The 20,884-nt window shown below is 38.5% G+C and overlaps 1 protein-coding gene across 2 annotated transcripts; it reads left to right on the top strand.

The window, feature by feature from the left end:
• The first annotated feature begins 329 nt into the window (after window positions 1–329).
• On the top strand, window positions 330–20,884 carry HCFC2 (host cell factor C2). Of its 2 annotated transcripts, XM_005150433.3 has the most exons (16): window positions 330–502; window positions 2,595–2,743; window positions 3,139–3,299; window positions 5,168–5,376; window positions 5,860–5,944; window positions 6,999–7,102; window positions 7,705–7,893; window positions 9,111–9,296; window positions 9,694–9,797; window positions 10,786–10,948; window positions 11,935–12,135; window positions 13,361–13,431; window positions 14,672–14,803; window positions 16,170–16,355; window positions 16,604–16,889; window positions 17,941–20,884. In XM_005150433.3, exons 1-16 carry the CDS (start codon window positions 337–339, stop codon window positions 17,964–17,966), a joined length of 2,418 nt encoding a protein of 805 aa, XP_005150490.1. In that variant the 5' UTR covers window positions 330–336; the 3' UTR covers window positions 17,967–20,884. The 2 variants fall into 2 exon arrangements, with proteins under 2 accessions (XP_005150490.1, XP_030905940.2); XM_031050080.2 differs by having other exon boundaries at window positions 16,604–20,884.

Here is a 20,884-nt window from a genome sequence, read left to right as displayed (position 1 = left end):
TCCAACGAAGCAAGGCCGAGTCTCCTGAGGGGCGGAGAGAGCGCTGTGGCAGAGGCGGCCGCGGCATAGCCCGGGGATGAGCCTCCGAGTCCCCACCTCGGCCGGTAACAAGAGGCAACTAATCCGCTGCGGCCCCGGCACCGAGGGGGCACAGGCCAGCACCCACTGCCTGGGAGAGAGCCACGATAAAAGCTCCATCTCAGAGACGAGGACAACCGACTAACGGGCATCCGCCCCGCCACAATCACCACGTGACCCACGGCTGCACCCCGCCGCTCCCCCTTCCCACCGCCTGCCTACCCCCGCCGCGCGGTGCATTGTGGGAGTGGCGGTAAGATGGCGGCTGCCGCCGCTGGGCTGAGCTGGAGGCGGGTGTCTTCCTTTACGGGGCCGGTGCCACGATCCCGTCACGGGCACCGCGCGGTCGCCATCCGCGAGCTGGTCATTATCTTCGGGGGCGGCAACGAGGGCATCGCGGATGAGCTGCACGTCTACAACACGGGTGCGCGGGGCGGGGCGGCGGGCATGGAGAGCGCCGGGCGGAGCCGGGGCTCTGAGGCGGCAGGGGATCGCTAGCGGCGGGGCTGTCATGTTCTCAGCCGCCGCCGCTGGCACCGGCCTCCTCACAGTGGGGCGATCGCTTTCCGAGCTTCTTGCCATCCTTCAGGGCTGCCGTGGACGGTTGAGCTGCTGATGCTGAGCGGACGGCGGGCTGAAGAGCTGCCTGTAGCCTATAATGGGAGGGGATAGCGGGGAAATACGCCTGGGCGAAGGTTCTCCCGGGGTTGTGCAGCGCCTTGGTTGATGCTGCGGGGATGATGTCCCTTTCTTGGAGAACGGGAACCTGGAAAATTGTTCTGTGTGCCTTGCGTCTGTTCTGCTTTCCTAGTCCCTCGTCCTGGGGTGCAGAGCCTCAGCTGGCAGGTCTCGGCTAAATGACTGCAGGCTGGATTAGTTCCCCATGGGTGTCCACAGCCCCCTTCTTCTTCCCTCTGGTGGCAGTTTACGAGAGCTGAACGCGCTGAAACAAATCTGGGTTAGAAAAGCGAACATGTTGGCATTGGGAGCCTTTCCAAACAGGAAGCTGCCCAAGACCGATTTTATTCGTGAAAGATTAGATGCCTAAGTACTTACTGTATGGGATACTGGATGAGGCTGGAAAACTTCTGTGTGATTTCAGAGCTTGGGCTTAGATGGGATGGTTAAGTGACTGATCTGGGCTTCTCAGTCAGCTGCTGTTAGCTGCTTGTGCAGTGTACCAAAAGCATGAAAGTGAGACCATGTTAATTAGCTTTTTAATTTGCCAGCTTATAAGAACATTAAAAGTATTGTTATCATGATATGCCCCTCCATCCCCAGCCTCTCCCCTCCACACCCTCCCCACCCCCCTCAAAAAAAAAGTTACGGCATTTTTGCTGAGTGTTTTTGAGGTAAAATCTGGGAGCACAAACATGTTTTGGGCGTAATTTATTAGTGGAAAATGCTTACTGATAGAGTTCTTCCAAGCAGGTATTTCCATGTAGATTAAAGATCTGCTGCACTCAGTCACGTTTTTGGGGGAAAAAAGAAAAATCTCTTAGCCTTTCTGTTTTGATGAGTAATCTAAAGAAAGCTTTTAGATAGGATGGTTATGCTGTCTAACGGAACAGAGGTTCTGATGGGTGCCTTCTGAGTGAATCTTAACATCACTTTATTTTTCTGCCCAGGAAAAATAAGGAGATGTTTCCTATTTGCAGCAGTGACAAAAAGCATCACAACTTGGTTGTTCCAGTTCCCAGACAAGTGTTTGGCCCAAACTGACCTTTTTTTTTTTTTTTTTTTTTTTCTGGTGGCTAAGATGCAGGGTTATGACCTAAGCTGTTTGAGTTTGGGATGTCATCATTGCTCTTGCTATGAGTGTGGTGACTTCTGAGGAGCTGGCACACAGTGAAGGCATCTTAATCCCTTGAAGCAATGTTCACTCATAGCTTCTAATTTCACACTTTTCCTCTTTGTGCTCATGCAAAAGGCTTAGGAAAAAGGAGGCAGTGTCTCCTGTAATTCTTTAATTCCAGAACAGTTTAAACACCAACATGCTGGATCAGGCAGTAGTCTTTGCTCTTTCTTGCCTGTGTGCCTCTCCTCTCCCATGTGTCAGCGCAGTGCTCTGTAGATATTAACACGGGTCCCAGAACACTGTAATTAGCTTTTCAATAGCGCTGTTAAGTCCAGGCACATTGCTATGCTCCTGTAGCTCTAATAATTCTGTTTCTAGGGCTTGCTCCCTCCGAGTTACTGTAGTTATCTCTCTTGTGTGGAACTGCACTTAGGTTCCCCATTAGCCTCTTTTCTGGGTTTTTTTTTTTTTTTGGCAAGTCTATTAAAATTGCTGAGTGACCCTTGATAACTGACTTACTGCAGAGACCTCATGTGCTCATTTACCAATTGGTTTCATAGAGGTATTTGCTTTTCTTTTAATAGAATTACTTTTTAATTAAAAAGTGTTAAACAGCCCATTCACAGTTATCTATAGGTAAAAGGTAATTCTTTAGAAAGCAGAGGTGTTTAAAAATACTTTCCCTTTTTTTTTTTTTTTTTCCCCCTCTCTACTATAGTTACAAATCAGTGGTTCCTTCCTGCTGTAAGGGGAGATATTCCTCCAGGCTGCGCAGCACATGGATTTGTTTGTGATGGCACCAGAATACTAGTTTTTGGAGGAATGGTTGAATATGGAAGATACAGTAATGATTTATATGAATTGCAGGTATGAAATGTATGAAGATGTTTCAGTTCTGAGGACTACTTTATTTATATATTTATGAGCAAATGAATTTTGTATTGCCAGCTGCAGAGGAGAGTTAGATGAGCTTTGCTGTGCTCCGGGAAGAATAAACTCTTTGAATAGATTCTGAAGATGGGGAAAATATAAATAACTTTGAAAAAGAGATGTCCATTTAGTATGAATAAAGTATAAAATATTTGATGGTTTATAAAGGCTAGCTTCTATTTGTCCCTTTTAGTATCTATATCCTAAGAAAAGCCCAGCATTACCTTAAAAATAATTCAGAAAGTATATGAATGTTAATATTATCTGTATTCTATTGACTATGAACAACTATAAATGAAGGTATTTCTGAATATGTTTTTCTTGTCTTTAAGGCAAGTCGATGGCTCTGGAAAAAAGTAAAACCTCAACCTCCTTCCACTGGATCACCACCTTGTCCTCGACTTGGCCACAGCTTTTCTTTATATGGTAACAAGTGCTATTTATTTGGTGGCCTGGCAAATGAAAGTGAGGATTCAAATAATAATGTTCCCAGGTATGCTGATTTGGTTTGAATTCAATGTCTTAAAAAAAATAAATTACTAGATAGACAACTTCAAAGAGGAGTGTTCTAGGGAGGCTGTCCTACCTATCAAATACTCACATTTGGGTTATATGTGCAATGGAGGGGTTACATGCTAAGAAGCTTATGTATTTCTTCTGCTAATCCCACAACACTGACTGACAGCCCTGCCACTTTAGGAGGGAAACCTGAGTAGACTTTGGTCTTTTTCTTAGTGTTTTGGGTGATGTTTATAAGAATGGCTTGTTTGTTAGAATTATTTAAATCAGCAGTCTTACAAATCACCAGGGAATTCACAATAGAATTTTCCTCTATAATGCTGTAAAAAACAGTCATGAATTCTTCTGGAATTTTTTAAAACTGAAAGCTGAAGTTGCCCTTATTTGGCAAACAGCACGATAATAACAGTACACCCTCAGCAAGTTTGCCAACACCAGGCTGTGTGGTGTTGTTGACATGCTGGAAGAAAGGGATGCTGTCCAGAGGGACCTTGATACTCTTGAGAGGTAGGCCTGTGCAAATCCCATGAAGTTCAACAAGGCCAAATGCAAAGTCCTGTATGTGGGTTGGGGCAGTCCCAGACACATGTGGGTCATCATGGAGGCTGGATTGAGAGCAGCCCTGAGGAGAACTTCGGGTGTTGTTCAGTGAGAAACTGAACATGAGCTGGCTTCAGTGTGCACTTGCAGCCCAGAAACCAACCGTATCCTGGCCTGCATCAAAAGGAACAAAAGAATCAAAAAGTGGTTCTGCCCCTCTACTCTGCTTTGGTGAGGCACCCTCCCATCAGAGTATTGCATTCAGCTCTGGGGCCCCCAGCATAAGATGGACATAGACTTCTTGGAGTGAGTCCAGAGGGGGCCACAAAGATGTCCAGAGGGCTGTAGTACCTCTCGTATGAGGACAGGCTGAGAGAGCTGGGCTTGTTCAGCCTGGAGAAGAGAAAGCTTAGGGGAGACCTTAGAGTAGCCTTCCAATCTGGAGAGGAACTTTTTTACAAGGGCATGTAGTGACAGCACAACGGGGAATGGCTTTAAACTGAAAGAGGGCAGATTATTCCCTGTGAGAGTAGTGAAGCACTGGAACAAGTTGCCCGGAGAAGTTGCGGCTTCCCCATCCTTGGAAGTGTTTAAGGCCAGGCTGGATGGGGCTTTGAGGTATCCCTGCTTGTGGCAGGAGGTTGGACCTATGTGACCTTTAAGGTCCCTTCCAGTTTATTCTGTGATAATGATAAAGTTTTATATCCACATTCACCTGCAGTTCAGAGAGTTTACATACACTGAGCTATAAACTGTTAATTTTAAGCTCAGTAAGCAAGAGGTATCTGGTGTGAATGCCAAAATTCAGTGACCATTATCTAAAAGTAACTTGCTGATAGATTCATCAACAAATGGCTAATTGTCTGTTGGCCAGCCTGAAGAAATCTGAAACAGCTTCTTTTTACCTTTGTTGCCTTAGAGTTGCAGAAATTAATCTCTAATGTCCCACATCATCATTTACTTCTCACAACTTTGCAGTTTATTCCAGGTTTGTCCATATATAGCAATTTCTGCTACGAATGGTTTTTGTCAATATTTAATATTTCTTTAATGTAATACAGTATATCAAGTATGATATGAAAGTATGTTTTCTTAGAGGCTGTAAGTTATGGTGGTTCACTTTGTGTTATAAATCCATTTAGTTTTGGAAGTGTCCACAATGCCATCAGATGTTTTGGGATTTTTAAATTCTACACTCCCTCAAGACTGAAGTCTGTAATACTTGTAAGGGGTCAGGGTTTAAAGGTCACTTGTAATCTTGCTTATAAGTGAATTCTTTATACTTTGACAATAATACCCTAGATATTTGAATGACTTCTATGAACTGGAGCTGCAGCATGGTTCTGGCGTTGTCGGCTGGAGTATTCCTGTGACCAAAGGGATCTTGCCATCCCCACGAGAATCTCACACAGCCATCGTATACTGCAGAAAAGATTTGGGAAGTCCAAAGATGTATATTTTTGGAGGGATGTGTGGCTCTCGGCTTAATGATCTCTGGGAACTTGACATAGGTAAGTTGATGAGCCACTAGTAGTCAGTGCAAAGGCCTTACAGGCTAAGAGAAAAAGTGATAGCATATACTGATTAATAGCATGACATGGTGCAGATATTATTGGGATTTACACATAGTGTTAGTTTTTGGAATTAAATATATATAGCATTGTTTGCATATATTATCCTTACTGGTTTTGATTACACTGTGAAATTATTTCCTTATAGTGCTTTAAAGACTGTCAGTATGATAACCAAGCTGAATAACCATAAGGAAACCATAACGTATCTTTTTGATAAATTGATTAGCGATTTGTCAGTATTTCCTGTGATTTTTAAAAGAAGCTTAAAGTGCTTATTATTGCACCTTCTTTCTTAAAATCACCATTTGAAGAAGGTGAAGTTCTGTTTTATTGAATGTTGAACGTATGTTTCATCTTAAAATTCAGATAGTGAAATACACAGCAACACTTTTTTGAATAGCTTTATTATTTCTTTTTTAGAAACCATGACCTGGTCAAGACCAGAAACTAAAGGAACAGTACCACTTCCTCGCAGTCTCCATACAGCCAATGTAATAGGAAACAAGTATGTCTGTTGTTAAAAGCTCAGCTCTAGAAAGGTACACCTAGTAGGAGAATGATGATGTTTATCCACTACTGCTCAGTATAAACCATCAGCCCTGTAGAGTACTCTTCTGTTTCTATTATGCTATCTCAGAGGAAACTTAAAAGTACCCTTATTAACTTAAGGGTATCAAACTGTCAGTGTCCATTTAACAGGGTAATCTGCCTAGCCTGCAAGTAGCTTTCCTGGCTTCTTCGTGCATTCTGGAGCAGTCTCAGCTGGACCTGAGCTGGCTCTTATCAGGAGACAACTTGAGTCCCTCTGTGACTGACACAGTGAAATAGCTACGCAAAGAAAATGCTAAAGGGCGAAACTACTTCTCAGTAGAACCTTTCCATGTTTTTTGGGGCAAATTTTTCTGTATTCTTTCTCATTACGTCTTGCCATTATGGTTTGGTGGATAGCATTGACAAAATGGGCTTTTAAACATGGGTTTCAGTCCATTTTGTATTAGTTTACAAACTGGTATGAGGAGTGAGATACAAGGGGGGAAGGAAGCATGAAAGCTTTCCATCTTATGATCCAATAGCTTCTTTTTATTATTTACTAAGATGCTAATAGTTTGTAGCCTGCATTATGTTTTTAAATTTTGATATCTGACTTAGATACTGGTCCTCTAATTTTAGAAGGGTTTATTTAGAAGTCTGCAGTAAAGGGTTGTAGAAATCCTGTGTGTACATGTGTGTTTTTTGGAGAGTATTGGCAGTTTGGTTGTTTGTAAGAAGACACTGTATTAACTTCTGTTTCTGGGAAATCATTGGAGTAGTTTGGGGTTTGTTTGTTATTTGGTTGGGGTTTTTTAATCAGTTAACTTACTCAAAAGTTTCAGAAGGTGAATGTCTGCAACAATACTTTCTAAAGAGAGTAGACACAATAAAATCTGCTGTAAACCAGAACTGTGAAGCACTGAATATTTTCTGTTTTGTCCTAGTTTGAGAGAGCACATGCAGCAGATCTAGCTGTTAATCGGCTTTTCTTGTCTTTTTCCCCTCTTCCTTCTTTTCCTTTATTTCAGAATGTATGTTTTTGGTGGATGGGTTCCACAGTCAGCAGGAGGTGAAATTTCTGCTCATGATGGTGAATGGAAATGTACCGGTTCATTTTCTTATCTTAATTTGGGTTAGTGTTTCTGCCTTTCTGGGAGTGGGCATTTGGAATTAATACTTTCATAATGGAATTGAGTAAATATTTTGAATATCCTGAGAAAACGTTTAGGATACACAGTTGTAATCCTGGCTGACTAAAGAAGATGCCATTTTTGATTTTTTTTTTTTTTTACATCTTCCTTAAGAAATTGTTATTTTAAGTAGTAATAATTTTCTTCGAATGTTCAGCAGGTTTGCTTCTGCAAATCTTTAATATGACTTTAATAGTAATATAAATACTCATCCTTCATTTATAGAAGAACACAAAAGACAGATTCTGAAATGAGTTTTTTCTAAATGCACTGTCCCTGAATCCTCAACTTCTGATCTTGTATTTGTTTGAGACAGACAACCAGAGGTCAGAAATGTATCCTGTATTAACTGATTCTATTTTGCAAACTAATTGGAAAGTGACCTTCTCATTGTAACATTGCAAATTTAAATGCAATTGTCTATAAAACCAGAGGTGATTTGTTTTCCTTTTCTCTGCGCAGTTAAGTGTATTAACATTAACAGAGTGTTTTGCTTGTTTTGGAAGACATCTAGAAACTAAATCTTTTGAGTTTCATTCACTAGATACCACAGAATGGATAGGTCTGATCTCAGATTGCCAGGAGGACAAAAGTAACTTGTTACCAGGGCCAAGAGCAGGACATTGTGCTGTAGCAGTTGGCACTCGTCTGTATATCTGGAGTGGTAGAGATGGTTACAGAAAAGCTTGGAACAATCAAGTCTGCTGCAAAGATCTTTGGTACCTTGATACCGGTGAGTCAGAAATAAGTAAGAGATTTCTACTATGTTCCAAATTTTATTATTATATGGGAAGCTGGCATCATTGATGAACAGAACATCTAAAGCTGTAGCAAACTCAAAGATTATTTAGATCTTAAACGTTATTTAAATGAACCATGCTTCAGTGTTGTTTGAAGGCTCCAGCTCAAACTGAAAACTAGGAAGGCTTGTTTAAAGCCTCTGAAAGAACTTTGTGGCTAGATTCTTCATTGTATGTCATAGTAGATACAAGGTGCTAAAGAGTGCTTTATCTAAACTCAGGGCTCCTGGCCTCTCTTCTTAGTGATCTTTTCTGCTGCTACTTTCTATTTTTTTACCAAACCCCTGCTTCTCTTGGGATCATTGCTGCTGCTGCTTCCTCATCTTTTGGACTACAAAAAGATACTGTCAAATCTGAGAAAGGACCAAATTGTTCCTGGGGCATAAGAGAATTCTGGAGCACCAGTCACTCATTAGCTGGCTTGATGGCAGAACACTGAAATGGTACTAGGAGAGAGGGAGCTAGAATAGTACTTCTGGGAGGGAATTGTTGCTTGCTCAAGTGGAAGCATGAGAATAGTTACTGGAGATTATGAAACATTTAGGAGACTGGGTTTGGTGTTTGATTTATGTTTGTTTTGGGTTTTTTTTAATCCTCAGGGAGGTCAGAAAACGAAAAAATAATACCAGGGGAGGTATGTGCTTGAGAGTGCAGCCTAGTCAGCCTTGAAGGCAAGTGGGAGGAGCAGGTCATAGGTATTGAATTATGCCTAGGCTTCAGCCTCTACAGGAGAAGTTTTAAGGGAAAGTTCACTTTAGTTCCTGAGAGCAAGAAAAAAGAAAGCACAATCTTCTGTGAATCCCTTCCTGGAATACATAAAGCTTTAGGAGGCAAAGAGCTGCTTGCAGCCTTTTAGGAAGGGATAAGGATCTCTTCTCTCTGTAATCCCTACAACAATGTATATACAAACAAAGACTTAGTGGCAGCAGAAGAGTCATTAAAAAAGCATTAAAACTTAAGCATTTTTGAAGACTTACAATTCTTTGACTTGACTTACTACCTTTGACAACTGTTTCTTGTTGAACATGGTATATACTGTACATTTCAAAAAAAGGGGCTATTGATTTGGCTTGCATTATATAGGTATTTCTTAAACTGATAAAGAGGGCAATTTTAAAAGTGCCATATGTGTTTTATTGTTTTTTTGTAGAGAAACCTCCAGCACCATCACAGGTACAGCTGATTAGAGCTACAACCAACTCTTTTCAAGTGAAATGGGATGAAGTACCTACAGTTGAAGGATATCTTCTTCAGTTACATGCTGATTCACCAGTGCCGCCAGCGGCTGGAATACCTGGTACTGGGGTTCCTGAGACATCAGTGCTGAGTCCACAAGGTAGTAGTCAGATCATAATATGCTAATGTTTCTGCAGAGTTAGAGGATTGCACAAATAAGCAAATTGTTTTAATACGATTTTGAGAGACAGCCTGTTTTTTTGGTTATTCCCTAAATGCGAGCATCATGATTATGGAAGTCTCAGCTTTAACTTCTCCTTGTCACTTACGGCCACTGTCTGAAGGTATTTGTACAGTGCTGGGCACAGTTTGAGAAAGGAAACAGTGAGGAAAAGATTTTATCTGACTGTTTGGCCGTGCAGTTTCATATTAGTGTTACTACCAAGTCTTCCTTCAGGCAGCTTTGGGTCTCCCTCTTGCATACTGGAATAGATTCCAATGATCATAATGTTAAGCTTTATGTAACTGATTGGAATTTGCTTTTGTTTACCTGAAAGGTGGCTCTTCTCTACATCAAAGTCCACAATCATTGCCTAATGTTCCTTATCCAGAAATGAAGGCAGATCATCCCAGCCAGACAAATAATGTCATTCCTAATAATGTAAGTGTAAACTGAAAAATGCTTCTACATGGCAAAACAATATGGGAAGCAATAGAACTGCCAGAACACTTTCTCACTTTTATAAGTCCCTGCATACTTCTCAGGCCTTAGAAAAAAAATCCAGATCCAACAAAAAAAGACACCTGCTGAAGTAGCTATGTCTGTTTTCTTATGTCCTTTTTAGTTTTATGATTGGCAGATAGTCTTCCATGTAATGAAGAAAGGAAAAATGCAACTGTATTGACTTCTGGAATGGTAACTGGAAGCCTGTTATCAATAGATACATAATTCACTCTCAGTGTTGGTGAAATTAATGTGGGAGGCAAAAAGGCATTTTCCTTCTTTGTTAGTGTTTTTATGCTAGCCTGCTTAGTTGTATGTTCCTACTACAGAATAAACTCAGTTACTACCTATTCTAGTTGTGCAGTTGTATGTGTTCCACTGTTGCCGATTTAAAAGAATGAGGGAGGACAAACTGGCTAAAGGATTACATTTTTAGAGATGTATATCATTTCTTAATTGGGATAAGGCCTCAGGTCTGTATGGGATTCATAATGTGTTGTTGTAGAAAACACACATAGAAGTACTATAAATTTTACTAACAGTAGAAATATCTTAGGCATGTGCCAGGAAAGCAAAGGTTGAAAACCTCAGTAATTATGATTTTCCCCATTCCCTCAAGTTCCCTCAAGTTCCCTCAATAGACTAAATGTGTGCACCAGTGAGCTTCTATATAATAAACTAAGAAGGTGAGCTCACTCTCAGGTAAAATTTAGTATGTCAGGGACACTTCCAGGCCGACTTAACAGTTTGAGTCTTTGTTTTGGCTAAGATGATGTGGGTTGTGAGGGTGGTTCTTGACTAAATTGCTAGAGAGATTTGTTGGAGGATTTTTGTTTGTTGTTCTTGAGCGTTTTCATGCCATGTTTGCAACTGACATTTATGAACTTTGCAGTTAAACATTTAACAAATTTGTTGTTTTGGTTAGGTCCAAGTTTCCCTTGCATCCAACTCATTATTAAAAGTAGAAGGAAAAGAAAAGGTTGCAGCACCTGAAAGCAAGATTACACATGAGACTATGAAAAACCATGCAGATGCTACAGGATTCAAAGAATCAAATGCCCCTTCTCTTTTGCCTGTTTGTACTTCAAGTAAGATGACTATAGACTAAAAATTAATCAAAAAGTGAGAGTTAAAATTCATCTCATAAATGTAAGATTATATCTGTCTTGCAGTTTGTTTGAGGCCTTTGTAGTTTAAATAAACCCCAGATTGTGCTACTTATTACAATATGTATTTTTAGATGATACGAGGAAAAATGAAATCTTAAGTTGTTTGAAGTGTTGCAAGGGACATGAAATTTTCAATATATTAATTATTATGATAGCAAATGCATATCTTTAAACATAAATAGCTGGTTTTAACATCAAAGAACAGCCTGACAGGACCAGATTAATTTTACAGCATTAAGGTAAAAGTGACTTTGGGCTCTCTTTGACACTACTTCTGTCTGTTAATCGTGAAAAGCTATTAGCTGATGTAAAATTTTAGGCAACATGGGGATGAGCATGTTTCCTTTTGACTGTAGAGGAAATAGAAGATGAATAGGCACTGATACAGCTATTGTACTGAAGTACCTTAAGTTCAGTGTGGTGAATCCAGAATCACCTGATCTTTATATTTGACTTTCATGTAATTTATAGGTTATTTCTTCATAGTTTAATTTAAATATTATGTGGAAATTTTGAATCTTAGTGCTAAGTTAGAAACAAATGTTCCACAGTAGTAATCTTCAGTTGATGGTTTAAAATCTGGTACTGATTTGTGTGGATACTTTATATTAAGATTTTTTTCGAATTAATAATTTTATAACCAAATAGATACAGAATAGCAGGCTGAAAACAAAAGAAATCACTGTTTTAATTGAACTGTTTACATATATCTGTTTATGAGCATGCAGACAGACTCTTGTTAAGTTATAGACCTAAAGAAACCAATTAACATAATCAGATCTGTTCTAATTTGAATCTGAGCTAAATGCTAGTTTTAAATGAAACTGAAGCTGTTAGATCAAGTTGAGATTTGGTGTTACTAATATTGAATTCTCGTTAATATTCTCTTTTTTTTTTTTTTTAAGGTCCTCAAACTTCAGCAAATGTAGGTGAATTGCATGACTTGGATAAACAAACTGTAAATCCTGATGCTTCTGTATCCAGTACTGTCTCCAGCACACAAACTATGGTAACCCAGCAGGCTGTTAAAACTGAATCATCAAGTACAAATGGGGCAGTTGTTAAAGATGAAACTTCACTAACAACATTCAATTCAAAATCTGAAGGTTTGAAATGTGTTTCACATACTGTATTTTGAGCCATATATATCTAAGGCCATCAGAGTTCCTCTAGTGTGGTGGGATTCCCATCTTGACTGTCTTGGGACTGAGATAGGGCTTTGGGCATTGAGGACCTTGGGCAGCCTGGATGATCTCTGCTATGATTTAAACATCTTTTAAAATCGGGATATTCCTTTTGTACCTTTGTAAACCACTTTGTTTCCTGTAAGTTAAAAGTCTGTTAAATCTGCCTTTATGCAGAAGCCCGTTTTCTGAACAGCAGAGGCAGCCAGTTTTGGTGCCCATAGCACATTTGCTCTATTCAGTGATTGTCTGTTTATTCAGTCAGCAAAAGACTACAATTAGTAATCTCTGATTCTGATTTTAAACAATTGATCTCTGTAACAAATACTGCCAGTTCACATGCCTCACTCACTGCCAGTCGGATGTGGTAACTTCTTCAGTCTGCTAGAAATAGCCAATATAAGCAGTGATGCAGAAACTAAACATACTAGTAGTTTTTCAGGTTCTGTTTTTCGAAAATATCAACAGGCTGTGCTTGCTGTTGTTTTGAGTGTTAAGAACTGTATTCTCTTATTGATGCTGTGTGAGTAGTAGAATTTTTACCAAACAGTATATTCTATTTTAAAAGCAAACCCCAGAAACAGAAGTATAGAACACTGATTTTCCCATATGTTGCTCATGTGTTTATGTGCTTTGATTTCTTTTTAATTCTTTTAAGTTTCCATTTTAAATTTAATAAATATTCTTTTTCCATTTGTTAGGATTGTATAAGGATGACTTGCTCATGTTCAGCATTCAGACTGTATTGATGTCAGAGTGCATTCAAATTAAGATTTCATGCTTAGACTATTCATACAATGTTATCAGCATGTGCTTCAATCTAGAATTTAGTTTATTTGTTCACAAATATTTCATATTGATTTCATAATTCTATCACTTTTTAGTGTTTTATGAGTCCTGCCTTCTGTTTCTATTATCTGTAGCAGCCTGCAATTACAGGCTCTTACAATTGTTCTGTAAATAATGATGCAAGCCAGAATTAGCTATCCATGCTATAAATAGAACTGCATGCAAAAGGAATCTGAGACCTACTTTTGCAACAGATACTTGTAAATGGCTATCGAGGTCAACTTTCAATACTCTGTGGGTTTTGTATTAAATTTTTCCTATCACTTAAGCTTTTTTAAACGTAACTTTTTGTTTCTAGCTGCTGAAACTGCGTATGTCATGCCTTCAACAAGGGTCAGCTCTGGACAGACAAATGATTCACACTCCTCTGTAAGTCTGAAAAAGTATAATTAAATAGCTGTATTTATTGTTCTGTTGATTAGTTGCAAGGGCTCTTTTGTTTTCCTCATATTATCTCTCTGAAAGAAAAGCAATTTATATTTAGGGCTTGAAGTGAATAATACAGGAGTAAACATTTCTGTTGTAAAACTAATTGCATTGTGTGGGTTTGATTTGAGTCTAAGCAGCAGTTGTGTAGTTGGGAGGAGATCCAAGTATGTATTCAGCTGTTGAATCATTTTTATTGACTGGCACAGTGGTATGGTTCTCTGCTGCATGATGTGCAAATGTAAAATGTTTTTTCTGTATGGACAGCAGGACTTAAAGTGAAGTATGTATTACATCAGACTAGTGTTAGCTGATGATCTGTAGGCTTGAAACATTACTAAACTGATATCTTGATGTTTTTCCCTAGAGGAGATGGGGACTGGCTATGCAAGCTGTAAATACTGCCTGAAAAAGTAAATGCTTCCTATTTCACCTGTTTACAACTTAATGCACAAAACCAAGGTGCCATTGTTGCCACCAAAAGGGAGGAGCTAAGGATGGGAAGAAGCAGCTGCTACTAAAGGGTTGGGGTGCTTTTTGCCAAGAGCAGCTGCCACTCCTGCCCCTCTTCCATGCTAGCAGGACCATGGCCTGGCTGTGCAGGGCACACTGACCACCCCAGCACCCTCCCTGGTGCCTGGAGACAAGCAAGAAAGATAGTTTGTCTTTCTGGGTCAGTCAGGAATAGTTCACATGCCATCCACCACCATCACCCCATGCCACAGCAGAGGCTCTGTTCTCAGCTGCAAGTGAGTTCAGCAGCACCTTGAAAGAGAGTGTGTTTAGGGCTGAGGTACAGCTGAATCCCAGGTAGAGCTACTGATGTTGGACCACATTGTGGAACTTCTTGACCTCTGAGTGTAATTAACTCGCAACTACATGCTGCTACAGACACCTGGTTCTACGTAGAGCTTTAAACTTGTTCCCATCTCTGTTTAAACTAGATGTCAGAGGTGACATCCCAACTGTTGCTTGTTTGTGGGTTTTTAAACGATGGATTGTGTCTGTCAGTGTATTACAACCAGTTGGTTTTGAACAGTATTTTAACACACGCATATTCAAGCATAAGAAAGTAACACTGGTATAAAAGGGGGTTGTTTCTTACACATATTAGTCTTAACATTTTGGTTTTACATTACCTTGAAGTATGGTTTGTCTACATAACGTGTTCTTCAAATACTAGAAAACTCCACAAAGACCACTGGTGAAAGCAAGAGACCGACAGTGGTATGACGTTGGGATTTTTAAGAACAACAGTGCCGTGGTGAGCCAGTTCTACTTGCTGCCAGAGGAAACACTGAACATCTCTAACAAGGTAGCTGTTGACTCTTCTCCGACATAACTTGCACATACGTATTTCGGAATCTGTTGCTCATATGGTTGACAACAAAATGTAGGATTCCTGATACTGCAACAGGATCAGATGCTTATAGGAGTCTTGTATTTTGTGACCAGTAGTTCCTCATGTGTTTTGCTCACCTTTTGTTTGATATTTCGTAAAACAGATGAATTTTCTTATATTGTTTTTGTATGATAATACAGAACATCTTATTTTGCTATTACTAATTCTTTACTTACTTTGATTTCTAGCCTTAGTAAAGAATTTTAAACATAGCAAACATTGAAACCAGTAAAAATTCTTAAAACAAAAAACCCCAAAACAACAAAACCCAGCCCCCCCCCCAAAAAAAAACAAACCCACAACTTTTAAATATGTTATTTCAGAACAGCATTGAAATATTTCAAAGTTTCTTCTTTGTTTTATGAATTTTTGCTTACCAGTTGTTAGAGATACTAATAAGACATAGGCTAGGCTGTTTAAAAAGACCAGATATGGAACTGTAGTGGGTTTTGTGTTAGATTTCTCTAACTTAATGTTGTTGCACTTGTAAGCTTATCTATTAAAATGCTATATGTGTGAAACTTGAAAAATGTTGCAGCTTTAATGGTGTTTAAATTAATGATATCCTACTGAACTAGAAATGAAAACTGGTGGTTATATATTTCCTTGAGACAGAAACAAAAGAACATAACACTATTTGAAAACACTTCACTAAAAATATTGCACTTTTTAGTTTTGAAAGGTAGTACATTTTACAGTGTTTTACCAATTGTGATTTCTTATACATTATTCAGAAGGAAAATACTTCTGTTGAATGTTTTAGTTATGCATCAATGCATATTTTAAACATAGAACTACAGTAGCACGTAATGCTTCAGAAACCTATTTGATACTAACTTACAGTGCTTTTCTTCAAAAACATTTTGATTACCTATGTTGCAGCTCCTAACCAGAGGAATAACTGGTTTTGAAATAAAAAAAACTTCTTTAGGGCAGACAAGTCTGCTAATTAAATCATAATCTGTACAGTTAGGAATGCTACTTTGCTTTTACTTTCCCAAGTAAAAATAGCCAAGAGCTGCAGTTCAGTTTAAACGATTGAAAAATGGGGTTGGTTGGAGATGGAGTCTCATATTGCATCTTAGGTCAGCTGTTTGAAGGTGAGTTAGTGCTTCAGTCAGAACTTTTTTGTAAATTCTGATTTAAGTACAAAAGTATTAGATTTTCAGCTTCAGTTGAATGTACTAATCTCAATTTATCACTACCCACTTTATATTTTTGGAGACTAATTATGTTTAGAATATTTTAAGAATTAATACAGATGTTGCTTTATTTTCAGATGGAAAGTGCAGATGCACCAGACTACAGACTACTTAAGAAACAGGATCTTTTTCCAGGCACAGTGTACAGGTTCAGAGTTGCTGCAATTAATGGCTGTGGTGTTGGGCCTTTCAGTAAAATCAGTGAATTCAAGACTTGCATTCCAGGTTTTCCTGGAGCTCCTTCAACAGTCAAAATCACCAAGGTGAGAAATACAAGTAATTCTGGTTCTGATGGATAAAATTCTCATCACAAGCTAAATCTGAAAACTTGGGCATTTTGTATTGCTCTCTGTATTATATATAATACATGATATATATTAAAATATATGTAAATTTATTTTATATGTATTATTATATGTAAAAAAATAAAATATATGTAAATATTATTAATATATATTATAGTATCTAATGGTTACCTCCACAACCATCCCATTTTGTCCCTTTTTTTCAGAGCGTAGACTGTATTCATCTTTCTTGGGAGCCTCCTGCTTCACCCTCTGGAAATATTTTGGAATATTCTGCCTACTTAGCAATCCGTTCCACACAGTTACAGGAAAACCCAAGTCAGCTTGTGTTTATGCGAATATACTGTGGTCTTAAAACGTCATGTATAGTGACTGCTGCCCAGCTTTCAAATGCTCACGTTGATTACACTTCCCGACCTGCTATAGTGTTCAGGATTTCCGCAAAGAATGAGCGAGGATATGGGCCAGCAACGCAAGTTCGATGGCTTCAAGGTAAAGTCAGTGTCAGGCGCAGTATTTAAATGGAGGAAGTGGTGTATTGCGTCTCTAGAGCTAATGCTTCTCTGAGCAACACATGTAAAGTTCTTGAAATATTGTTTTGTTCCTTATAGAAGTTTTAAGAGAATTCAGTTGTTGAATTTGGCATAACATTTTAAAAGCATTTTTGTTCACAAGCAAAGACAAGCAAGGACTGGAATGTTGGTCATCGAGTCTTACCCAGCCCCTCAAATAATAAAAGACCAGTATGGTTCTGAGTTCCTTGGGCATCACTTCAGCTCAAAAGCTTTTTATTCTAATAAGAAGCAATCCAGTTACATGCATGGGTCTAATCAGGGTGTTTTTCAGTCTTTCCCTAGTCCTCATTAGAAGGATCTTTCATATTGTAAGGTGTGTTTTTGTGGGACAGGTACACTTTAAAGTGTATATTACAGCCAAAAGAGGTTTTGTCACCCTATGTCCCTATGCTTGAATGTGTACAGGTTCATGATGAGTTGGGGATGGGAATGGATCTCCTGAAAATAAAGATTAGCTTTAAGCCTGATCAGTTCTGGCTCACCTTTTTAAGCAAGCAAATCAAGGTGCTGAAAACAAGAAGTTTTGCTTGCTCTGCCTCTTAAGCCACTCCTTCCTCATTCTACCTTAGCTTTCTGGTAGCTGGGAGCTAGTTTTGCTCAGCCAGAGGTCCTGTGAGCATGGAGTAAGGTTAGGAAGGGCAGAGTAAGGGGAGTGTGCACACCCCCTTGGGGAGCAATGAACTGTTGTATGGGTTTAGCTGACCTCTCAGTCTGTGGGCTGTGATCCCCAGGAGGTGGTTAAAAGCCAGCTTGTTTTCTGATGATTTTTTTTAAGATGGATAGCAACAATGAAGAAGTTGTTTTCTGTAATGTGGAGTATTCCAATGCTGGTTTAACCATTTAATTGGCAAGGGTTTTGACCTTGATCTGTACCCCAGAACTCTGAAATAGTCATTGTTTGGAGGTGTTTGACCCTGTGTACAATGTGAAATTATGAAACATTTAACAATGTCTCCTTCGTTTTGCAGATATGAAAACATCAAGCTCCAAGTAGAAACAACATGATAAATCTCAGATTTCGAATGCAGTGTTTAATGTAACTCTTGTACTATTTGTAAATGCTACAAATATTTTATTTTTGCATTGTTTTTATCTTAAAAATATATAACCTTTTTTACGTTTAGAACATCAGCATTATACAGCCTTGCTCAGGTATGAGTACCATATAGAAAGTATATTTAGGATGGTGGGCTGGAGGACCGTACTCTATCCAGCAGCTCTTTTTGGTAGTGATAGTTAAAAATGTAAAAAAGACAGAGCTTCAGATTGAAAATGAATACATAAATAATTGGCACATGCAGTAGTATTGAGGTAGAATCCCCATGATTGCTACAGATCCTGCATAGGTAATTCATAAGATTTGGTATATGAGCAAATTCTGTTGGTTTCAGTTCCTTATAGCACATTCTTCGTTGCAGTGCCTGAGTACAAGGCAAAAACTTCCAGTTATTATATAGTAACTTAAAATGTATAAATATTTTAATATATACTTTTTTTGTAAAGAAATGATTTTTCTACTATTTGTAACAAATATCTTAATCTTGAAAAATAGCCCCTGAAGATTTAAAAGGAAAAATATAAAACTTAGTCATTTCTCTTATTAAGAAAACCGAAAATTCATTGTAAATGCACTGCTACTATTTAGAACTATCCTTTTGTAGTTGTACAAATCTTAAACTTGTAAATACCAATGTTTACAAGAGACCTTTCTGGTCTTGGATTAAAACTTCCATGAGATTCATTCTCTTTTTTTCTTTTCTTTTTTTTTGTTTTTGTTTTAAATCCATATGCTTTGCTTTTAGCATATGCTTGCTTTTTGCACTAATAATAACTTACCTCATTCCTGTGTTTGTAATCACTTGTGTTGCTTCCATCATGTTTCTGTAAGACTTCAATCGGAAAACGTTAACCAAAGTTTTGAATACATGGTAAGCAATTTTGCACATATTATATGGCAACTTTCAACATATTTATTCCAGTTAATCTTCTTAAGTGCTTGTTTGCTTTACCAGTATATTCTACCAATCAAGTTCAGTATCTCCCTTTTTACTATGCATCATTTTACATTAAGTAGCTAGCTGATGAATTCAACAAGCATTACTTCTAGGAATAGGTTGATCCATTCCTATGCTAAGAGGGAAAAAAGTGTTCACAGTAGTGAAATAAAGGTAAACATCTTAAATGCTATTTATGTATCTCTATATAAACCTATGTTTACCAAAGCGTAGAGGAAAATGGCTGAGTTGGACAAGGTCACTAGGTGAATAGATTGAGGCACCTAAATAAGATTTATTTTGAAAGAAAATCTAAATTATGTACTGTGCAATGAAGTTTATACTTTGCACTTTAATTTTGCCCCAAATGCCAAAAGACTATATGTCAAGGTAGAATTTCTTGCCTCTGCCACTTAAATTTGTCTTAAGAGCGTTTGTAAATATATAAACTGAAACAAATGATGTGCCTGGTTTGGTGGGAGAAGGATCACTAAAATAGTAGAGATTTAACAGCTCCAGTATCCCAGAACTAACTTAATAGCCAGCTTTTGGCTACCCTGAAAATCAGGGTTGTGATGGAAGTGCTGATCCAGCCTTAATTGTCACAACACATCACATGCTATAATAGCATATAAAAAGTGCTGGGGACCATAAATCGCCATAATAGTGCTAGTTGTGGCACAGGAGTAATACACGTGGGTTTGCTCCAGAGAAAAATGTTGTGTTTATGACAACGACAGATGCCCCACATTCACTTTAAACAGTGTTTATAGTATGAATGTATAGGACTTTTCCTGAAGTTAACTGGCTTTAAAATATTTGTGTTTTTAATGGTCCATTTCATCAATACCAATACTGTCTGATAACTGAAATAACATACACATGAACTGCTAACTAGAAGAATAGAACTTGGTTTTTCTCATTAGTACTGTGAAAGAAGCCTTTAGAGAAAACACTTGTGGCTTTGATTTTGTTGGTTGGTAGCCGTGATTGTAGAGTTGTTATTTAAGAATAAAACCTGTTGGGTATGTCTGGGTGGAGTTTTTTTGCACTTGGTTTCACATGCTTTGCACAATTTCTTTTTCAGTGGGTATGTCACAACTACCAAAGGGTAAAAGTGTGGCGTTTTCAATGAAAGTATAATTTCCTTGTAAGTGTGCTTTCTCCAGCTGCCCTGACATAAGATGTCACTTTTCTCTCCTTTGTCCAAGTTGGGTGACGTTGAATAGTGATCATACGCAAATCTTCAGTTCCTCACAGCTTTACTTCAAGATGAAATTGTGGTTCACACTGTAAAATACACTTTGTGCTCTGTTTTCAGAACTGTATTTATAACGTCTAAATCCCACCTGTTTGCCTATCTATCAAGTAGATATCAGACAAATACTGACTGTTTGATTTTTGAATTTGTTCAGAAGACTGTTGACATTGGCTCTTTGGGAGTCCATGTTAGCCATTTACTTCCTATATTGCTAAAGGACATTGTAACAGAAGCTGAATCTATCAGATGACAGTATCCACGCTGTAGACGTGTCTAGGTTTACTAAACTCCTTAGGGAAGTTGTGACTGTAAGCAGAGGACTGTCATGCCACTTACGGCAGACACAGCTACAGCTTCACCTCAAGAATGTTCTTGTGAAAATGGAAATGAAGTGAACAATAACCTACACTTTGTGTTTTCAAGGTAATTATAGCAATATCTTCTGAATGTAGTTTGGAATAGAGCACATGATCATGCCATGAACTCTGAAGGTATAAGTATTACTGTTGTTACCTGATATTTCAGGGTAGCGGATTTGACGTGAACTTAGTCTTACAGCCTGTTACTTAATGACCTCTACAAGGAAACTGACATTTTGTACTATTCAAGTTGATCAGTCTTATTTCAGAACATTGTTTGTTCTTTGTAATAAAGTGG

Source organism: Melopsittacus undulatus, chromosome 5 (genome assembly GCF_012275295.1).
Source record: "Melopsittacus undulatus isolate bMelUnd1 chromosome 5, bMelUnd1.mat.Z, whole genome shotgun sequence".
Classification (NCBI taxonomy): Eukaryota; Metazoa; Chordata; class Aves; order Psittaciformes; family Psittaculidae; genus Melopsittacus; species Melopsittacus undulatus.
This window is presented reverse-complemented; position numbering and strand designations above follow the sequence as displayed.